General features: G+C 48.8%; 1 protein-coding gene across 2 annotated transcripts in view; it reads left to right on the forward strand.

Moving 5' to 3' along the window:
* The first annotated feature begins 214 nt into the window (after nt 1-214).
* Nucleotides 215-22,238, forward strand: part of LOC102462837 (histo-blood group ABO system transferase 1) — a 35,525-nt gene continuing 13,501 nt past the window's right edge. The window contains exons 1-4 of one of the 2 annotated variants that reach the window (XM_006123733.4): nt 215-392; nt 7,855-7,945; nt 11,195-11,251; nt 15,353-15,388. In XM_006123733.4, the coding sequence (XP_006123795.3) occupies nt 377-392; nt 7,855-7,945; nt 11,195-11,251; nt 15,353-15,388 (200 nt within the window). In that variant the 5' untranslated portion in view covers nt 215-376. Of the gene's footprint in view, nt 393-7,854; nt 7,946-11,155; nt 11,252-15,352; nt 15,389-22,238 lie in introns of both variants that reach the window. The other variant, XM_075905499.2, reaches the window with a different exon arrangement.

Consider the following 22,238-nt stretch of genomic DNA (forward strand, 5'->3'; position numbering starts at 1 on the left):
TGTATTCATGCCTGTCAGTGTATCTGCAACCACACTTAAGTTGCGGCTCTCGGCATGTGCTGTGAGTATCATTGTGGCCCGCGGGGCTTCCAAAGTTGAATAGCCCTGCTCTAGGCCATAGATGTGGTGAAAATTACCATACCCAAGCAACTTCTTCCTGACTTGAATTGCCTGGGCCAGGAGAGAGTTTCTGTGAGCGAGAATTAGACTGCGTCACAGCATGTGAATTCTCATAGGCTGCCCTCTGCTTGCAAACTTCAGAAGTTTTGGTGCATGCTGACCACTGAAGGCTGCTCCAGTCAACAACTGTCAGCAATAAACTCCCTAATTCCTTCTTCCTCCCACTCATTCCTGGGTGGAAGTAATCAAGTGCACAATGCGCAAAGACAAAGGTACCTGTAAATTTTCCTTTAATATGTTCTATGAGCTGTGTCATGTCTAATCCTGTTTATCTTTTGAAAGAACGCAACAGGTGTGGGGTTTGCAGGGAGACCATGTTTTAAATGCGGAGAAAGAACTTTAAAGTAGCAGATAAATACGTGAGACAAACCAATATAATATTAATTTAGGGCCATATCCTGCTCTTGGCTACACCAAGGTAGTTCTGGATTAATTCTGCTGGCTCTTTTAGATCTGATTTATGCTGGGATAGCTGAATTCAGAATTAGACCCTTACTAGAGGTTATACCAGAACAATACATGTCTCAGTATCTTGCAGAAATTGAATCAAATTCACATCTGTATCTAGAGAAGAGGGAAGTCAAGGACACGCATGCATGTTTTATACTCCATTCCTCTTTTTTCCTCTGTATCCCTTTCCCAATTGTCTCTCTGTCTCCTCTTTCTTTTCCATATTTCCCTTGCTCTCAAGCACTTTCATTATTTGTCCACAGAGGAATGGGAGCAAGAAATACTTTTGATACATAGTGTATACGTATGTTGTAGACCGAGAGTTAATTTTTCTCCCTATAGGCCAAATTCTTCCCAGTAATGCAGAAAGTAGAAGGCAGCCCTGCATATCAGCCCTGTAAAGTCACACCCGTGTAATGGGGGAGAGAATTTGTTCCTGTGCATTTTACCTGCATGCATTTATGTATATCCATTATATGTTTGAGAGAGTTTCTCTGTCTGTTTGCTCTAAATAGTAAGAACGAGGAACACCAAATTCTCAATGCAGCTTCATTGTATCCTAATTTGAAACGTCAGGCTTTGCTTGTGCCAGGAAAATGGGATGTGTCTAGAATGAGATTGCTTCTCATAAAACCATACAAAAAAGAGACAGAATCCCCAGGCAGGTGCAAGGAGCTGTCTAGGGGTCCGTCCTCCCCCGGGTCCGGGACTGCCCTAGCCTTGACCTCCCCCCCAGGTGTACTTTAGGGATGGCTCGGGGAGCTGAAGCTTCCCCTCCCATTCGTACAGGAACATTGCTGGCTGTTCCCCTTCATTTTATTTTCCAAAAAAACAAAAATTGAGTTAAGGACGGAAGCAATGCTGGGTTCTACTAATTTATATAGGGCTCAGTCATGACCCACAAAAGACCATGGAAGTTCAGTCAGTACAGGATGGGGCCCATACTTTGTGGTCTATTTGGGGACTATGGAAGATTATCAATAATCACATGATAGAAAATACTGCACTGGCTTTCTATCAGATGTAAAAAACACTTTTATTTTGCTCTCCCCGTTGTCTGAGTTGATCTGTATTTTTCATGGAAAATCTAACACGCACAAAAATCCCAGGCTCTTAGCTAGATGTGCAGCCTTCCCTGCATTCAGCATGTAGCAGAAACTCACCGTTTGGGAGTGTAACGGTATGGCAGCAGGAATCTAAAACTCCAACTTGATTGTGCAATTCATTATGTCACACCGATGAAGTCATTGGAGCTGCTTCCATTAGGACTGCTTGCATGAGCGAGAGTTTCTAGAGTCTGCTATATCTCCCTTTCTTTCCTCTTCAGATTACAGTTTTCAGTTTTCTTCAGGGAAAGTCAGTAGCCAGTATGTTTTCCTGAAGCTGGGTTCATTCCAGAGAAAAGCATTTTATGAAAGAGAACGATTTATGTTTAAGAATTAGCCTCTGACACTGAAAAACGTTTCCATCTCCTGATTCTTGATAATTTATGTGAACTAAATATGCATGATCCAGTATCTTTTGTAAGACTGAATTTCTCTCTGTCTCTCTCTCTCTCTCTCATATCATATCCTCCTTTTGAATGCTTAAATTGCTACAGAGAATGACATGGCGGTTGGTTGCCTTGGAATTTCCCTCAGGGATTGTTCCTTGAAATCAGATACTTTGCAGAAATGAAATGGAGTGTGTCTTAGCCTTTTAAGTTTTTTATTCCTAACTTTTTCCTGTACAGCAGAGATGAGGAACTGGATGCGGTCCCCGGCTTGCCTAGATCGGGCCCTTGAGGCTTAGGGGCCCCCAGCTTTGCGGACTCCGCACTAGTGCTCCAGGCCCTGCATAGTCCTACTGCAGAGCTGGAGCACACAAACATCTGCTACCCTGGGCCCCCTGAAGCTCTGGTGTGTGGGGAGTGTCTTCCTCCTTCTCACTCAGGGGCCACGTCAGTGAGGAGGTTTGTTTGTTTATTTTTTGCTTTCTCACTTGTGTGCGGCCCCTGACTGATTTTTCTGTGGGTCAATGGTCCCTGACCCAAAAAAGGTTCCCCGCCCCTGCTGTACAGGCAGCAAACTTTGCAGTCATTCGTAGGTGAGCAAGGGCTTTGTGCCTGATAATCAGAAGTAACTCCCCTTCCCCCCTCCCCCCAGCTTTCAGTGCGAACACATTTATTTCTTTAAAAGAACAGGGCGTTATCCAAATGTATCTATTGCTAGATTGCGTGACTTGAGTTGAATGGCTTAAAAATGTGGTGGAACTGGTACTTGCTTCCATGGTTGCTGCTGAAAAAGTGTTGACTTAGGATTTATTTTGCCTCCTGGGGTGCTGTGGGCAGGGCAGCGTTTTCAGGAGACAGGTGAGTGACAGTTGTAGAAAGAGCTGCCTGTGTCCGGGCTTGAGCAGATTTCCATGGCCAATTGGAGCTAGCCAGCTTTTACATGATATTAATGATCATAAATAATCAGCATGTTGCGGGAAAGAGCAAAGGTTAGTTAGGAGGGGCTGGAGCTGCTGTTACTGTTAATGTCTGATCCCGTTTCTCTAAACACAAAACAAGACAACACAAATAAATAGGGTTGCCAGATGGTTTAACCAAAAATACTGGACCCCCCCCTTCCCCCAAAAAAACACCGTGGAAAAAATTCTGTTGAGGGGAAAAAAGGGGGGGGAGGGGAGACCAAAGTTGTTGAGCAAAAATCAATCAATCAATCAATCAATCAATCAATAATAAAACAGCATGGCCCCTTTCAGAGTGCCTGCAGAGTCAGAATAGGGATAGGAACAGGGGAGCAGTTGAGCACTAAGACCCAGGGAAAGCATTCACTGATGGAGTTTGGAATCTGGTCTGCATCCCAATATACCCCAGGGGATCATTTTCCTCTTCAGATTCACTCTCAAAGGTGCTGGGTAGAGGCAGATTAGCTTCACAGGGCCCACCACACGTGATGGGTGGTTGACTTGGCCGGACACCCCCTTTTCTCTGAGGTCCCATGTCATGGTCCAATTTGTAAGGGGCGCCTACCAATTCTCCTGAAGGCAGCAGAAGGTTCCCATGCACTGTCTTTACTTGCCCTGGCCCAGTCTCGGGTTTAATCTTGTAGACCGGTAGATCTCTACGGGTATGTCTACACTACCCCGCTAGTTCGAACTAGCGGGGTAGTGTAGATATACCCTAACTTTTTCCACCACCACGTAAGGCATTGCCTTCCATCTGTCAGCAATCTTGTGTTTGCCAGCAACACCCAAATTTTGTAGCAGAACTCTGTCCCCAGGTTGGAGCTCCTGCGGGCGCACTCGCGCATCATATCGGTGTTTATTATGGTCTGCATTTTTTCGGGCAGCTGCAGTAGCCAAGCGATAGGCATTCTGCAGTTTTTCTCTTAATTGGGAGACATACTACAAGCGTGTCTCATAGCTCTCGCCATCCCCTGATACTCCAAAGCATATGTCTATAGGCAGTATCGGCTCTCGTCCAAACATCATAAAGTAAGGGGTGACCCCTATAGCAGCATTCCTTGTAGCATTGTAGGCATGCATCAAAAATGAGACATGCTGGCTCCAGGATGCCTTCTGGTCTGGCGTAAAGTCCCCATTGAACCGCTCGGGCTGAAGGTCACCTTGTGGGTGGTAAGGTGTTGTTCTGGAACCCTGGTCAGAGTGTATCCGAGTTGGGAGACCATACACTGAAAAATATCTTTCCCACAAAACTTGAGCCACAGTAGTGGCCCACTGGTCACGTGTGGGATATGCCTGTGCATATCGGGTATAATGGTCAGTCACTACTAAAATGTTCCCCATATTTTTCCTGTCCACTTCTAAAGACAAGAATTCGATGCACACCAGCGGGGGGTTTTGGTGATAGAACTTGCCAGGATATACAATGCCTTAATGCTCAACCTCTCCCCACTTCCTATCCCTATTCTGACTCTTCCTGAAAGCTCCCAGAACAGGCTGTGGCAGCTTGCAGACTGGTGACTCTCCCCCGGAGATGGATCTGTTCACTTAAAAGTGAAAAGCCGTCAGGCTTGCCAGACTTATTAGCATAATAATGAACCTGTGAAAGAGCCATTAAGTCAGGGGTGGGCAATAATTTTCGCAGGAGGACCATTTCACGAATTTTGGTATATGATCATGCACTGGCTCTGGGCCCCTTGAAGGGGCTGGGTGATGGGCAGAAGGGGTGTAGGGCTGAGAGCTACAGAGAGAGACAAAGTGTGTGAGTGTGAAAGAGAGACACCTTGTGTGTGACACAGGCTTTGTGTGCGGCCATGTGTTTGTGACTTTGTGTGGCACAGCGACAGTGTGGTGCAGACTTGGGGTGTGGGTGACAGTGACACAGGAGCTGCTGGGTAAGTTTCGGGGAGAAGCCATGCACTGTCTCTTTAAGGGAAATCTGTCCTGCTTTGTTTTCTTCCCTCTCCCCTGCTCTGCACTCCTCTGAGTCACTTACCAGCCACACTTCAGACTAGAGCAGCTTCACTGTGTGTGTGTCTCCCTCTGCCCGAGCCCTGCTCTGCAGAGATGAGTACAGTAATTCCTCATTTGACACTATTGATGTGCTTCAGAAAATGATCGTGTTAAGTGAAAACATGTTACACAGGGTCAATTTTCCCATTGAAAATAATGGAAAAGGTGGGAGTTGCGTTTCAAGCGGTGGTGTCTGTTAGGACTGGGACATAAGGTTGGGGGAGAAAGGGGTCTGGGTTACAGCAGGGAGGGGAGGTGTTTGGCTCTGGGGAAGGGAAGAGGAGGAGAGGGGGATTGGGTTGGGAGTATGCCCCTGTGGCGCATCTGCCGGGACCCGCACTGCATCCGGCAAGGGGGGAGGTTGCCGGGGAATAGTGCGGTGAGTGTTGAACCCTCCACCGCTTTACAGGGAGGTGGGGGAAGCCCCACGCAGCTGCTCGCAAGAGGCCTGTTGGAGAAACGCAGCCACTAGCTTGCAAGCGGGGGCAAGGCATCCGGCGAGGAGGAGTCAGCAGGGAACTGCGCGGCAAGTGGCGAACCTTCCGCCGCTTTGCAGGGAAGCGGGAGAAGCCCCATACAACTGGCCGGCTGGGGAAATCATGTTATTCCAGGGACGGTCGTGTAATTCAAATAATGTTCCCTAAAAAAAAAATTGTGCTATCGTGAAAACATGTTAAGCAGGCACGTGTTAAATGAGGAATTACTGTACAGGAGCAGGGGGACAGCCTGACTTGAGCGTTCCCCTCTCCCTCCATCCTTCCCTCTCCTCCCTTTCTGCACAGCTAGCTGGAGAATCCTGAGAACAGCTCAGCTGTAGGACGGAGCAAGGTGGGGCGAGGTACAGCTGAACATACATTGCCAGCTATAAATATGCACCTCTGCTGATTAGCTGGGCAGGCAGGAGAGAAATGCTTGATGGGCCACATCCGGCCCCGGGCCAGATTTTGTCCACCTCTGCATTAAGTGTCAATGAAGCCTTTAAACAGGCATGTGCCAACACTGAATTTACGGACAAAACCAGTTGTGCATTACTATGCCTACAGGATCTCCGTTTAAAATTTGCTTTTAAATATTTCATTAATTTGTTGCTGAATTTTATAAAATCACATTTCCAAAAAATCCTTGTATAGTTTTTTAGATGTCCAATCTATGCATTACAGTGGGGAGCCCCCTGCATGGCTGAAGGCTGGCTTCTCGCTGTGGGAAGGAAAAGTGCCAAGCCTTGCAGACCGGATCAAGGCAAGCTGCAGGCCTCATCTAGCCAGCGGGCTGTGCCGGTTATGGGGAAGGAAGTGGGTTGGCATGGCAACACAGGGAAGCTCTGTTCCTGCACTCGCTTGCAGGCTCCACCCCCTGTCGCTTCCATTGGCCAGGAATTGCGGCCAATGGGAGCAGTGGGGGGTACCTGCAAGTATGAAAGCGTGGAGTTACCTATGCCCCCTGCGAGCTGCACAAGATAGGTATCCCAATTGCCTGCTCCCTCCTGGCCAGACTCTGCACCCCCCACCAGCCGACTCCTGCACCCTACCTCCCACTCAGACCATGCTTCCTCACTCCCATGCCGCTCGCAGGTAGCCCCTTTCTGCACATTGAGACCCTAATTTTTTACCACACCCCAGAGCCTAGGGGGGACCTCACAAAATCTACGAGCCCCAGGCCCCCAGAAAGTTAATCCAGCTCTGGGAGAAAGTCCTGAACCTCAGTACTCTGCCACCTTGTGGGTCTGGAGCATGAGAGGAGTGAGGTGAGTGTCTCCTTTTTTCTGCATCTTAGTTGTGGGCCACATGTGTGATCTTTTTCCGCTCCTCCTTATTTTTCTGTGGGTCAGTGGTGCCTGATCCAAAAAAGGTTCCCCACGCCCGGTATAAAGTTTTACAGAGCAAGCTCATACCAATGTTCACACCTTTTATCAATGAAAAAGAGAGAGGCACGGCTGTTCCCCCTTGGCCCTTTGTTAAAGGTAACAGTTTACATTGGGTTTATTAATAAAAAGAAATGATTTTATAAAAGGCAGGGTTTAAGTGGTCATGAGAGATAGCACACAGAACAGTGTAGTTTACTAAACAAAATAAAAGGAACCTGCTAAGATGCAGGTTCATGCTAAGATGACTACATTAAGAGGACTCGTTACAAATCATAATTTCTTTTATTTCAGGTACAGTCCTTGTCAGGCCAGAGATTTCCTTTCTGACCTTGGTCCAGCAGCTCCTCTCCGCTCCTGTAGTAACGGTCGTTTTGTTTCCAGGTGTTCTCATGTACCTTCTCGGGCTGGGGTGATTCAGATTCTAAAGCCAGCTGAAGACAATCCATTATTTATTTCCCTGGCCTTATGTAGAATTCCCAAGGGCATGGGGCCTTTGTTCAATTCCTCCCCACATCTGTGGAAAAGTCCCAAATTCAAGATGGATTCCAGCATCAGGTGTTTTGATCACATGTCCCTGTGGGGAGGCTGAGCCCTTTCTACTGGCTGGTTCATGGGAAGGGGGAAACAACCCCTTGTCGCTAAAAGGCAGGCAGCATAGGGGCTGTTTGTCAGCACTTTTGCCATGAGAGGCATTTGCTTTGTTGGCAGGACAACATGCCTGCTCACAAGCACTGTTTGCACTACCACTTGCCACTGTAAAGCTTTTTCCCGTGCCACCATGGGCGGTAACCACACTTCTAGCCTTGCCAGGCATCCTGGCCAAAGGAAGTGGGCTGGCAGCCAATTGATGCTGCTTTGAACAGAAAGGACCAGTCTCATGCACATCTCCTTTATTGCAGGGAAAAGAAGATGGGTCAAAAGCTATTTAAGAAAGCATTTTCATATCCTGGGCTGCACCGTGGTGCTGTCTTTTAGCCTTGGCTACTTTTGGTAAGTAGATTGCTTTTCTAAGCAAGAGTCTCCATCGCTCCACTCCTTGGGTATCTATTGTCTAAGTTCCCTGCAAGCTGTGCAGACCAGCCGGTTTAGTACCACATAGATGCTCAGGGAATCTGTCCACGGTTCTGTTGCAGTTGGGGAAGGGGTGTCCTGAACCCAGCCCTGGCATGGACCTGCCATAGCCAGGTGCGCCCTCCCCCAGTCCCAGCTCTGCCATGGACTGGGCCTGCCATGACACCTGCCGTGGAGCCCGGACTTGCTGCAGTGTCCCTTCCCCAGCCTCAACCCAGTCCCAGCCTGGATCTGCTGGGGCCAGGTGCCTATTCAGTGACCCCAGCTGTAGCAGAGAGATTCCTCCCCAGCCCCCAAGTGTTGCTTTGAGGAGAAAGAGCTGGGGAAGTCCTCTCCCTGCGGTAGCTCCACAGCACCTATCTGCATCCCAGACCCCTGCACCCCAGCCCACTGGCCCAGCCCTGAGCTCCCCCTCATCCCTATCCCAACCCAGAGCCCGCACCCCTGCCCTGAGCCTCCTCCCACACTCTGAACCCCTTGGCTGAACCCCACCACATGAATTTTGTTGTGTACCAACAGGAAGATGTTGTGTCACATACAATTGGGGCACAAAAACACAATTCATTCCACATGTGGGTGGGAACAATTCAAGGGAGCACTGTATTGTTACAGAAGACTTTATCCAAATACATATGTATGAATCCACGGAAATACACATCTGTGGTGCAAATCCAGGTTACTACAGGTGCAGCAGATTCCCCAGCGTTGTGTTAGCCTAGCTGGGGGGAAAAATGAGCAAGGGAGCAGACTCTTCTGTCACACCCTGTGCAACCCTAGTGACATGAGAGGGGCTGTCACAGCCTGAGAGTATGTCTACACTAGCCCCCTAATTCGAACTAGGGAGGTTAATGAGGGCGACTGAAATTGCAAATGAAGTGTGGGATTTAAATATCCCGCACTTCATTAGCATGTTCCCGGGTGGTCGCCATTTTGGAAATTGACTAGCCCAGAAGAACTGCCCGTGTCTACACGCGGCAGAGAAGGGCAATTCCGAAATAAACCCCTTACTTTGAATTATTACCTCATTCTGTGAGGTTAAACTGGTAATTCAAAGTAAGGGGTTTATTTTGGAATCGCCCTTCTCTGCCGCGTGTAGATGTGGGCAGTTCTTCCAGGCTAGTCAATTTCCAAAATGGTGACCACCCGGGAACATGCTAATGAAGTGCGGGATATTTAAATCCTGCACTTCATTTGCAATTTTGGTCGCCCTCATTAGGTCTCTAGTTCGAACTAGGGGGCTAGTGTAGACATACCCTAACTGCACCCTTTAGTTCAAAGTGTAGAAATAATTAACTCTTAAAATCACTGCCCCCCTCCCTGTGAGCATCCTACAGCATCTATCTAGTTGCACAGCACATTTGCTACTTTAAAAACACGGCGGCTCAGAGGGAAGCTTTCCCACTGTCCCTGAAGGTTCCATCGGTTTGTCTCGTGCCAAGAATTGAGCTCCTGCCCTGAGCTCCTGTTCCTGTCACTGCAATAGAGACCAAAGGGGGAAGGGAACCGCTCAGGGAGAGCGATCCTTCTGCACCTGAGCTGGGAAGGCAGCAGGGATCCAGCCTAGTCCTGGCTGTGGACCACAGGGAAGTTGCACTCGGGTCGATTCTTTGGCAGCATGACTGATCGAGAGGATGGGGCAAAGCTGAAGACATGATGTGTCTTTATTTTAGTGATGCTTTTGACAGAGTGACAGTCCCCTAAGCAAGGGAGGGAAATGTGGTCTAGATAAAACCCATGGGGTATGTCTACACTACCTCGCTAGTTCGAACTAGCGGGGTAACGTAGGCATACCGAACGTGCAAATGAAGCCCGGGATTTGAATTTCCCGGGCTTTATTTGCATAAGCCGGCCGGCGTCATTTTTAACTAGCTAGCCATTCCGAACTATCTGTACGCCTCGTGGAACACGCGGCACGGGCTTCGAACAAGCCGGCATTTAAAAATGGCGCCGGCCGGCTTATGCAAATAAAGCCCGGGAAATTCAAATCCCGGGCTTCATTTGCACGTTCGGTATGCATACATTACCCCGCTAGTTCGAACTAGCAGGGTAGTGTAGACATACCCTTATAAGGTGAATGCAAAACTGGTTAAAAGACTCAGAAGAGTAGATATTGATAGTTTGCTGTCTAATGGGGTCCCACAGTAGGGATGTGAACGACTAGTCAAGTGGTCGACTATCTGATAAGCAAATGCTTATCGGATAGTCAACAGAGTAGTCAACTAGTTGTTCCCTCCCCCTTGCTGTCTCTATCAAAAAGAGGCTGCAAGGGGCAGGGAAGAGGTGCGGAGAGGGGGTTCAAAGCATCAGCGCCATGTGGATCCTGGGATCAGCTAGCGACTCCCCTGCTGACTCCGGGCTCTGCGACACTGACACTTTGAAACGCCGTGAGGAGACTGACACTGGGCTCCCTGCGGCATTTCCAAGCGGCAGCACCGTAGGGACCTCAGGGTCAGTGACGGAGTCTCCCGCTGATCCCGGGCTCCACGTGGTGCTGCTGCTTTGAAATGCTGCGGGAAGCACGGGGCCAGTAGGGGACTGTCCCACTGACCCTGTGTTCCCCGCAGCGTTTTCGCCTTTGAAGTGTAGCAGCAGCCCTGGAGCTCTTTCCACACTTCAAAGATGGAGGCATCCTTATCAATTGATTGAATAGTTGATGCAAATTGCATAGACTCAAAATTTTACCTCCATATCCCACAGCGGTCTGTCCTGGGTCCAATACTGGATCTACTACTATTCAGTATTTTTATTAATGATTTGGATAGCAGAGTAGACAAGAATATGGCTACAAAATCAATGGATGACACTGAGATGGGAGGGGTTGCTAGGTCTTTTGAGGACATGATTAGAATTCAAAATAATCTGGACAGATTGGAGAATTGGTCTGAAATGAATACAATGTAAGCTAAATCATGAGATACCATTGAGTGCACTTCCAGTGCATGACAGGTACTATGAAATGGCACAGCATTCTAGCAACCTTTGCATTTATGCCTTGGTTTGCCTGGTTTGTTTTGTTCTGTTGTGAGGCTAAACCTCTGGGTTTGTTTCTTTGTTGTACGGTTTGCATCTTTAAACGTGCCTCGAGATTGGACTAGATGATTTTTAGTTTAAAGCTTTTATGTTGTTTAGATCTCCATGTTTGACATGACATTTGGATTTAATGTGCAGGAGTATGTCAAATGATACCTGCCAGGACACACCATCCAAGATCATTGAAGCACTGAGGTAACTACTCCCCGTGAGACTTTCCTGGATTTGGTGAGCCTTTGAGGTCTTGCCATTAGTGCTCTGGAATCAATTCTGCTTTGTTGAGATTCCTTAACCGCTTCTCTTTTAGCTTTGACTCACTTGGGCTGTGTCCAGACTCAGGGTTTTTTTTCGAAAAAAGTAGCCTTTTTTTGAAAAAAACTTCATCTGCATCTAGACTGCAGCCGTGTTCTTTCGAAATTAAATCGAAAGAACGTGGCTTTTCTTTCGACGGCGGTAAACCTCATTTCACGAGGAAGAACGCCTTTTTTCGAAAGTGCTCTTTCGAAAAAAGGCGTTCTTGAATGCCAACAGGGCTTTTTAGAAAGAGAGCATCCAGACTCACTTGCTGCTTTCTTTCGAAAAAGCGGCTTGCTTTTTCGAAAGTTCCGCTTGCAGTCTAGACGCTCTTTTTCGAAAGAGGCTTGCAGTCTAGACATAGCCTTGGGGGTTGCTGCCATATTTCAAATGAAAACTCAGTTTAAACTTGCAGTGACTCCTCAGAGGCAGGTGGAGAGGGAGAGTGCGATGTGATGGGGCGTGGTCACAGATGATCCCAGGGGCTGTTTCCTGGTGTGCTACTCATGCCACTAACACTGGCTGCCTTGCCCTCTGGGGCTCTCCACCACCCTGTCCTGCTGGACCGGATCCTTTTGTTTCCCCCTGGCAAGGCACAGAGTTGGGGTAACCTCCCTTCCCCCTGCCGAGCAATGCAGACACTGAACCACTTCAGCTCTGGGAGCTGTCTTAGCACCCAGGAAACCAACTCTTTAAAAGGGACCATCCCCCCCCAGTAAAGCCACTTTCCTCTGAGTGAAAGTTTTACACAAAGAAAGCTCATGAGGATGTTCATCCTCTTTTTATCAATCAACAAGAGAATATGCACACTGATTGTACGCTCCAGGTAACCATCATTTACACCCGGCTTGATCGTAAACAAGGGCGGCTTTATTAAGTGCAAACAGTCAGATTTAAGTGGTTGCAAGTGAAAACAGACAGATAAAAGTTAGGGATGTAAAAATCTAAGACTGTCAAGTGATTACAAAATTTAACTGTGATTAATCGTGTTATTAATCGCGTGCGCCTCTCCTTTGAAATGCTGCCGTGGCACTTGAACGGGGCAGCGCTGCATGGAGCCCGGGATCAGCTAGAGTCCCCAGCTGACCCCGGGTTCCATGCAGTGCTGCCCCTTGGAATGCCCAGCTGATCCCAGGCTCCACATTGCACTGCCCTTTGGAAATGCCACCTTAAAAATCATCCATGCATCTGGATGGTATAAACAGAGGCTATGTCTACACTGCACTCCGCTTCTGGAAAAGCTATGCAAATTGCGAACCTCAATTTGTGTCGCTTTTTCCGCTTCCTTTTTCGGAAGAGGCTTTTCCGACATTTGGCCCATCTACACTGGGGCCAAATGTCAGAAACAAACCCTTTTATGGAACATCCCTTCTTTCTCATAAAACGAGGTTTACAGGCATGCCGAAAAAGTGTGTATGAACTTCTGAAAACATTTTGGAAGAGCAGATGCATTCCCTGGATGCAACAGAGTTTTTCTGGTATACCTCCGGTTTCCCGGAAAAACATACCCAGAATCAGCAAAGCATAAGCTTTCAATAGATCCCTCACTTGACACAGTTTGTACAAAACTTGGGGCAAACACACAACAATGGATGGAACAGCATTCTGCATATTCATATTAAAATCTGATAACATCACACAGGGCTCTTAGGGTATGTCTACACCAGCCCCCTAGTTCAAACTAGGGAGGCTAATGTAGGCATTCGAAGTTGCAAATGAAGCCCGGGATTTAAATATCCCGGGCTTTATTTGCATCTTCCCATCCGGGAGCCATTTTTAAAGGACTTGGTTCGAATTAACATTTAACTGCCGCATGTAGCCATGGGCAGTTAGTTCGGACTAAGGGGATTTAAAAATGGCGCCCGGATGGGAAGATGCAAATAAACCCCAGGATATTTAAATCCCGGGCTTCATTTGCAACTTCGAATGCCTACATTAGCCTCCCTAGTTTGAACTAGGGGACTAGTGTAGACATACCCTTAGGCTACGTCTACACTGGCCCCAAATTCCAGAAAAGGCATGCAAAGCAGGTAAGTCAGAATAGGGAAATCCACGGGGGATTTAAATATCCCCCGCGGATTTAAATAAACATGTCCTACCTGAAAGTAGGAATAAGAGATCCTCCGGAAAAGGGCTTTATTCCGGAGGATTGCGCCAGTCTAGACGCTTTTTTCCGGCTTTTCCCCAAGCCGGAAAAAAAGCAGCGGACATGTTTATTTAAATCCGCGGGGGATATTTAAATCCCCCGCGGATTTCCCTATTCTGACTTACCTGGTTTGCATGCCTTTTCCGGAATTTGGAGCCAGTGTAGACGTAGCCATCGTGTTTATCTTTTTCTGAATTAGATACATGAAGGGAGCAGGTTCGCAGCTGGTATAAATCAGTGCACTCACTGACTTCAGTGGAGCTATGCTTACTGAGCATTTCTCCTAAGGCCTGTACCTAGTTCTGTAAACTGGCTCTGCAAGGCCCTTCCCTGTGTCCACATCATCTACCAACCTTCTAATGACACCAGCAGCCACAGATGAAGAGCTGAGTTGCACCTGTTGTCATGCCGATCCTTTGGAGCTGTACTTTGCAAAGATCTTGACACACCATCACAAGCCATGTTAGCATAACCCTTCTGCCAGGTGGAGCAGCAGCAACCAGGGCTGGGTGCATAACAGAGGGTTTCCTTTCCATCGATGCAACACAAAACTGGCTCAGGCCCCCACCTACTAAGCTGTAAAATGTACATACGACACCCAGGCACCACAGAGAGTCAATCCTTCCCCACTCGCAAGCACAGAGCCTGAGTGTGGGAAAGAAACTTTTAGTAAAAGAAGGGGAGTCACTTGGCATTAATTTCAGAAAACACCGAAGCAAGAAAGTTCATAAACATAAACCATGAGCAAAAGAGCCATCCCCAAGTAGGCTGGGGGGGTGTCCTTTTCCTCTCAGGTTCTTAAATCCAGCCACCCAAACCCTTTCACATGCCTGACCCTCTCTGCACCCCACTCACAGTTGCTGGTCAGCATTGCTTGGCCAATGCAGAGCTAATGTTCAGAGGTGCAGCTACAGAGTTCACTTCCCACTCTGGGTGAAGCGGGGTGTAAAGAGGCACCTTATTCCTCCTGCTGCTCGGGCACTCGCTCACGGCCCCTCTTTGCTAATTACACGGGGTATGTCTACACTACCCCGCTAGTTCGTTCCACGAGGAGTACAGATAGTTCGGAATGGCTACGTAGTTCGAACTATCTAGCCCGTGCCGCGTGTAGCCGCGCGGCATGGGGTTCGCACTAGCCGGCTTTTAAAAATGGCGGCGCCAGCTTTATGCTAATGAAGCCCGGGAAATTCAAATCCCGGGCTTCATTAGCAAGTTCGGTATGCATACATTACCCCTCTAGTTCGAACTAGCGGGGTAGTATAGACATACCCTCAGTCACTTGTTTGCCAGCCGACTGTCAGTCACCTGCTACCACCTGCCTCTCTGCTGTGACCTCTGCACATCAGTCTCTTTGTAACTTTCATCTCTTTGCAGGCTGGGCAGAAACAGTGCCCCATCTCACCTAGTTTTAGCTGTCAGCTGAATTTTAACTTCTTAGCAGGCAGGGCAGAAAGACAGTCCTCTCACAACTGATTTCAGCGCTGAGTGAGGACTTCAAATAACAAAGAGGCTGTGACAGGGCTTTCCATAAACTTCCTGGACACACGATTATGAAATGAGTGTGTCACAACTGAAATGAGCTTTATGCAAGATGCCTCACATAACATTTCGTTGGAAAGGTTCTCATCTACTGAATAAGATTATCCCATGTGTATGCATGTGTCATTTGTGAAGATCACGTGAGGATTACTGAATGGGGTCTCTGTAATGGCGTATTCACTGGTTTGGGTCACTCCCACCAATTGGTGGGAATCAGTGAGTGGTGGGAATCTTTATCTGTAAACTGTCAAAGGCTTTTTGAAGAGCTATGAAAATCGTTCCTTGAAATAATTTTTGTTTTCCTGTGTTCCTTTTAGAAAGATTTACTCAAGGCCACAGATTCTAAAGCCACTGTAAGTAAAATTAAAAATAGGTGTTTTTGTTACCTCCAAGATGTAACTAAAGTTAATAGACTAAAGTCAGATCAAAATGCAAAAGGAAGTTTCTGAATTTAGAACCAAAGGCCTGACAGGGACCTTGAGACATAGGCGCTGACTTTCCTTTTAGTTGGGGGAGCTTGACACACACCCCCTACCCCTGTCCTTGCCCTGCCTCTTCTTGCCCCTGTGCCCCTCCCACCATGTCCATTCCACCACAGCCTCCAAGTCCCCTGCCCTGCTTCCTTCTCTGGGCATGCTGTGTCTCTGCTCCTGCCTCCCAGAGCATCCCAAATGCTGCAGAACAGCTGTTTGTGGGGGGTGAGAGATACTGTAAGGGAAGAGGAAGAGTTGTATAACAGTATCACCAGTGGGCGAGAGGCGCTGGGGGAAGGGGGAAGCTTGGCTACCCAGGGGTGAGGAGCACTGCTAATTTTCCCCTATGCAAGCTCCAGCTCTGGATCATCCATGGAGTCGGTGCCTATGCAATTGAGATGTCATCTAGTCCGGTTCCCTGCACTCGTGGCAGGACTCAGGGTATGTCTACACTGGCAGATGTACAGCGCTGGCAGTTACAGTTCTGCTCACAGAGCACTGCAGGAAGCTGCTGTTGTATTTCCACACTTTGCCCCTTGTGATGGTGGTGTGCATTCACATTAGCAGCTTTTGTAATGGTGCAGACAGCAGTGCATTGTGGCAGCTATCCCACTGTGCACCTAGACACAGAGTGCTTTGAGAAGGGTTTGCAATGCCGCATGGGGCAGGCGGTGTCACATGATGCAAGTTTCCCAATCTCACTACATTGACAGATGCTTTTCAACTGAGTGTGTGTGTGTGTGTAAGGGAGGGGGACAGGGGAAGAGTGTGTGACAGGGAGCATGTGTGTGTATGAGCGGGGAAAGACAGTGTTTTGGGGAACATCAGCCTGCTGTCTTCAGACAGCTGCACAGCAAACACACACACACACACACACACACACACACACATACACGTCTCTGTGTACAGCAGCACGAGCATTCCATTGAATGGCTTGCTCTTTGATCCACAGCAGATCAGCAGGCTTCTGAACCAGAACTTTGAAGGAGGATATGCATATGCCTGCAGGGCAGACAACCAAGTTCAAAACAATGAGCAGAGTGGCCACTTGAGGGATTATGGGACATTTCTAGAGGCCTGTTCCTATGCAGAAAAACAAATGAAGTATTTACCTGACACCCCAAGGCTGTAGCCATAGTGCAGAAAGCTCTATGCCTCTTATCAAGGTGGTTTAACTAGAGCGCAACAACTGTGGAGTTGGTGTGCACTTTGGCAGAAAAGGAACTGGGGATTACAGTGGATGAGAAGCTGGATATGAGTCAACAGTGTGCCCTTGCAGCCAAGAAGGCTAATGTTACAGTCGGCTGCATTAGGAAGAGCATTGCCAGCAGATCTAGAGAAGTGGTTATTCCCCTTTATTCAGCACTGGCAAGGCCACATGTGGAGTATTGTGTCCAACCATTATAGAAAAGATGCGGACACATTGGAGAAAGTCCACCGGAGGGCAACCAAAATGATTAGGGGGCTGGAGCACATGACTTACAAGGAGAGGCTGAGGGATTTGGGCTTGTTTAGTTTGCAGAAGGGAAGAGTGAGGGGGGATTTGACAGCAGCCTTCAACTCCCTGAAGGGGGGTTCCAAAGAGGATGAAGAGAGGCTGTTCGCAGCGGTGACCAATGGCAGTCCGAGGAGCAATGGTCTCAAGTTGCTGTGGGGGAGGTGTAAGTTGGATATTATGGAAAACTATTTCCCTAGGAGGATGGTGAAGCACCAGAATAGGGTCCTTAGGGAGGGGGTGGAATCTCCATCCTCAGAGGTTTTTAAATCCCACACTGACAAGGCCCTGGCTGGGCTGATTGAGTTGGGGTTGGTCCTGCTTTGGTCAGGGGGCTGAACTCAATGACTCCTGAGGTCTCTGCCAGCCCTAGGATTCTACGATTCTAAGTGCCTTGCCATCATAGACACCTCAGGAGTTACAGCCCTGGGAGCTGATGAACTGCCCTGTAACTTGTGAGGATAAACAAGGCCTAATTATTAACTAGGCCATTCCTGACAGGTGTTTGTTTTAAGCTCATAAAACTCTCCACTGAGCTCCAACAACTTCCCTAGGCAATTTAACCACCCTGAAGGCAGGAAGTTTTTCCTAGTGTCCAACCTAAACCTTCCTTACAGCAATTTAAGCCTGGTGTTTCTTATCTATCCTCAGTGGTTAAGAACAATTTTTCTCCCTCCCCCTTATAACAATGCAGTCTCAGCATCCAGGAAACCAACCCTCAAATGGGAACAGAACCCCAAATAAATCCATCGTTCACTGTGTAAGAGTATCACACGTTGAAAGCACATTCAGGTGAGCCGCCTTTAACAATGAAAGGAGGATGTACGCACTGATGGCTCCCCCAGGTAACAATTATGTACACTGGGCTTGATAGTAAACAAAAATAATGTTATTAAGTACAAGCAGTAGGATTTAAGTGGTTATAAGTGAAAAAGGCAAAGAAAATAACAAATTTAAAATAAAAGAGAACACTTAGCTAGCTCTGTCGGGGAGGGAGGGGGGGAAAGGGGCGCATACCCCCACGATATTATAAGTATCTTTGAGGCCCTCTGCCTGAATACCTGCCCCTCTATCAGGGCATTTACGGTCCTTTGACTCTGCACCGAAAGTACTTACCACTCTACCAGGACGTATACAGCCCCTATGGCCTAGTCCAACATCTGAATCCCCTCTACTAGGGTATATCTGGCCTGAGAGTTCCTATGGCCTAGTTCCAAACGCTGCTCCCTCCTGAGAGCACAATTGACCTAACAGGGTCCGACTCTACGGCAGACTTCCCAACGGCCTGGGAGCAGGGTTGCTGTCAGGTCGGTGTAGTAGGGGGACCCGGGCCCTCCCTCTCCACCGGGTCCCAGCCCAGGGCCCTGTGAGCAGCATTAAGGTGCACGGCCAGCTCAGCGGGGTCCCTCCTGCAACACGCCGAGCCCGCGGAGGCAAACCCCCGCCTGGGCTCCTTCCTTCCACCCTAGGGGAGCCCAGGTCCCCAGAGTGAAGTACGATGGGGTGAGGTCCCCACGGGACGTCTCACCGGCCGAGGCTGTCGCTGAGGCTGTGTCGGCGGCTGCCCGTCCGGCTGCTCCAAGGCCTGTGGCTGCTGTGGCTCCGGTGGCGACTGCTCCCGGGTCCACTCCTCCTGGGTCTGCTGCTGTGGCTCCGGTGGCAGCTGCTCCTGGGTCCACTCCTCCCGGGTCTACTGTTGCGGCTGCCACTGGCTAGAAGCTCCTGACTCAGCCTCTTCCCCTCTGGAGGCCTTTCTCTTGACTGAGCACCTCCCTGGGTTTTTATACCCATGCGCCCCTGGGAGCATGCCCGGCAGTGGGGGAGGGGTCTTCTCAGCTAACTGGGCCCAGGCAACCCCTTGTCCTGCGGTTGCAGGGTAGGTATGCCCCATCACAAGCTCTAACACACTAACGCTTATTGCACCTTACCCTAAAACTGTTCTTATTTCTGGACAAAAACCTCAAGCCAGGGAAGGTATTTTTCTCCCTGAAATCCCCAGCTAAAATCTTGGGTGTGTCATGCCAGCCAAAGGCAAAGGGACAGATAGCTTCCCATTGTTTTATAGAATCCATTGTGGGTGGGAAACTGTTCTCTCTCCCACATTCCTTGGAAAATTACCTGGTCAGACTCTAAAGGTGTGTCTACGCTGCTCCCGGAGCTCAAAATAAGCTACCCAATTTGAGCTATGTAAATCAAATAGCTTATTTTGAGTTAATTTTGAAATAGCTTATTTAATTTCAAAATAGAGTGCTGTTCCGAAATGTCCCTTACTCCTCATGGAATGACGTTTACAGGGACATCAGAATAGAGAGCACATTATATTTCAAAATAACGGGCTTGCTCAAAAGATGCAGAATAGCTATTTTGGAATACTTCCGGTATCCCAAAATAGCTCTGCAGTATAGATGTAGCCTAACAATTGGGGTGGTCACATGTCTTCCTAAGACCAACCACTGCTTAGACTTAAAGTACAAAGAAGGCTGTTCTCAAGTTGTTAAGTAGATCACCTAACCCAGGAGTGGCCAACCCACGGCTTGTGAGCCAAAAATTGTGGCTTCTGACGGTACCAGGACAGAACTGGGAACCGCTCAGGTTAGCTGTTCTCACAGCTGGGCTACTATGAGCCACATGCATGCTCACAGCTCGTGCCGTTCTGCTCATGGCCCCCGGAGCACTACGTCATATCCTGCACGTGCAGGCCGGATCGCACACAGTGTCCCAGCCTGCACGTGCTAGCAGCTGGCTGCTGAGCGCAGGCAGCGGCATTGGTTCCGGATGCTGCAGCAGCAGAGGCACCATCAGCAGTGGCTCTGGGACCCGGGCATAAGGTTAGTGAGGGAGGGGGCTTGGGTTAGAGCAGGGAGGGGAGGTGTCTGGCTCTCAGGAAGGCGAGAGAAAGGGGTTTGGGGAGGGAGTGCGCACCAGCCGCTTAGCACGCCAGCCGCTCAGCGCATGTGCCCCAGCACCTGGAGGGAGACGTACGGCTGTAGCAGCGGTGATGGCTGCGGGACCCAAGAATTAGGTTAGAACAGGGTGGGGGAGGTGCCTGGCTCTAGTCTGGGGAAGGGGAGGGGAGGGGAAGGAAAGAAAGGGGAATTGAGTTGGGGGGGGGGGTGCACATTGTGTCCCAGCCACCACATCTCAAAAATGAAGCCTGGCCAACAAGCCCCCATCTGGCTGTAGCATCATAACACTTGTGCATCCCCTCTTCCCCCCCCAGACTGCAAACCTGAGTCTATCATACACTGGAACCACCTGTCCTAAGCCTCTCACATCCCCAAACTCCTGCATCCCCACATCCCCAGTCTTCTGCCACAACATTCCTGCACCATCCACACACTGCAAATCTGTGTCCTGAGCCCATCATACTCCCAGACTCCCTGCCCTAAGCCCCTCATGCATCCCAGCCCAAACTCCTGCACCCTCACAACCAACCTGCGGCTTGCTCAGCACCCCAACCCTCCACCTGACCCCAATACTCTCCAACTTGGAGCCCCCACCCTGAGCCACCCCTTCCTGGTGCTTTTTTTGTGAGCCACAATAGTGGTGGAGACAGCGTGAAGAGCCGGGGAAAAGTTGTTGAGCCAAAAAAAGGGCAGGGCCACAAAGACCCGGGGAAAAGTTGTTAACAACAACAACAAAAAAGCCGTGCCCTGGGATGGATGTTCCAGCATCTATTTTCCTCCAGCGCTGCACTTTTTTTTTTTTTTTGGCTCAACATCTTTGCCCCGGCTCTTCCCTGCTACTGTGGCTCTTCTTCTGGAATGGGTTGGCCACCCCTGACCTAGCCATTAAAGGTATCCCAGCATTGGAAACACCCTTGATGGCTTTCATTTGCACATTTAAAACCCAGCGGCTGGAGGGAGATGCGTGTGGCTGTAGTGGCAGCTCCGCCACCGGGACCCAATAATTAGGTTAGAGCAGGGCGGTGGGGAGGGGGATTGATAGAGAGGGGGGCCAGTGCCTGGCTCTGGGAGAGGGGATTGGGTTGGGGGGGTGTACCTGGCTCTGGGGAAGGGGAGGGAGATTGGAATATTCCATATCCCATATTACTAACTGTACATACAAGAGTGATGCATGCACCAAAATAAGATCTACACATCCAGCAGATTGAGACACTAAAATTGATGGGTTACATGAGATATTTTGTCCAAAGCGTCTTCAAGTTATTCATATTTATGTTCATAAATCAATTTCATACAGCATTTGGGGGGGGAACCCACCAGGGTCCCCTCTTAGTCTTCTCTTTTCTGGAATAAACAAGCCCATCTTTTCACTCTTCCTTCATAGGTCATAGTTTCCAGACCTTTAATAATTTTTGTTGCTCTTCCTGAGACAATCTCCAGTTTGTTCACATCTTTCCTGAAATGTGGCACCCAGAGCTGGACACAATACTCCAGCTGAGGCTTACTCAGTGTGGAGTAGAGCAGAATTACTTCTCGTGACTTGCTTACCACGCTCCTGCTAAAGCATTCCAGAATGATGGTTGCTTGTTTTGCAACAGGGTTACACATATTTAGCTTGTTGTCCACTCTTACTCCCAGGCTATGTCTCCACTGAAAGCTTATTTCAAAATAACAGAGTGCGCATGTCTACACAGCAAGCCTGTTTATTCCGAAATAATTTCAAAATAATGGGGTTTTTATTGTGACTTCTGTAACCGTCATTTCACAGGGAGTAAGGAAAGTCGAAAGAAGAGTGTTCTTCCTCTTCGACTTCCTGCTGGGTAGACAGTGCCAAAAGCCGAGTTAAGGTACTTCAAATTCAGCTACGCAATTAACAGAGCTGAAGTTGCATATCTTAACTGGATGTTAGCCCACAGTGTAGATGTACTCCCAGATACCTCTCTACAGCACTCCTTCCTAGGCAGTCCTTTCCTGTTTTATGTAAGTGCAACTGATTGTTCTTTTTGAAGTGGAGAACTGGAGCAGTGCATAGCACAGAGACACTGACCGCTCTCACCTGATCACAGGAATGTACTTGCCGGCAGCTGTGTGGAAATAAGCAGCCAAAACCTGCTGTAACCTCGATGCACTGGTGGTGGTGGTAGTAGGGCTCCCCGGGCGTTTCAAATTGCCCGAGGGCGGAAGTTGGGGCCAGGGGATGCATGAGTGGAGCACCCGGGTGGCAGGAGAGGCTGAGGGATGGATAAAGCACATCTGCTGCTTCCTCCCATCCACAAGGCTTGTTACCCTGTCAAAGAATTACAGAGAAGGAGTGCGGAATTGACATTCA

This window comes from Pelodiscus sinensis, chromosome 23 (assembly GCF_052426305.1).
Source record: "Pelodiscus sinensis isolate ZL-2025 chromosome 23, ASM5242630v1, whole genome shotgun sequence".
NCBI lineage: Eukaryota > Metazoa > Chordata > Testudines > Trionychidae > Pelodiscus > Pelodiscus sinensis.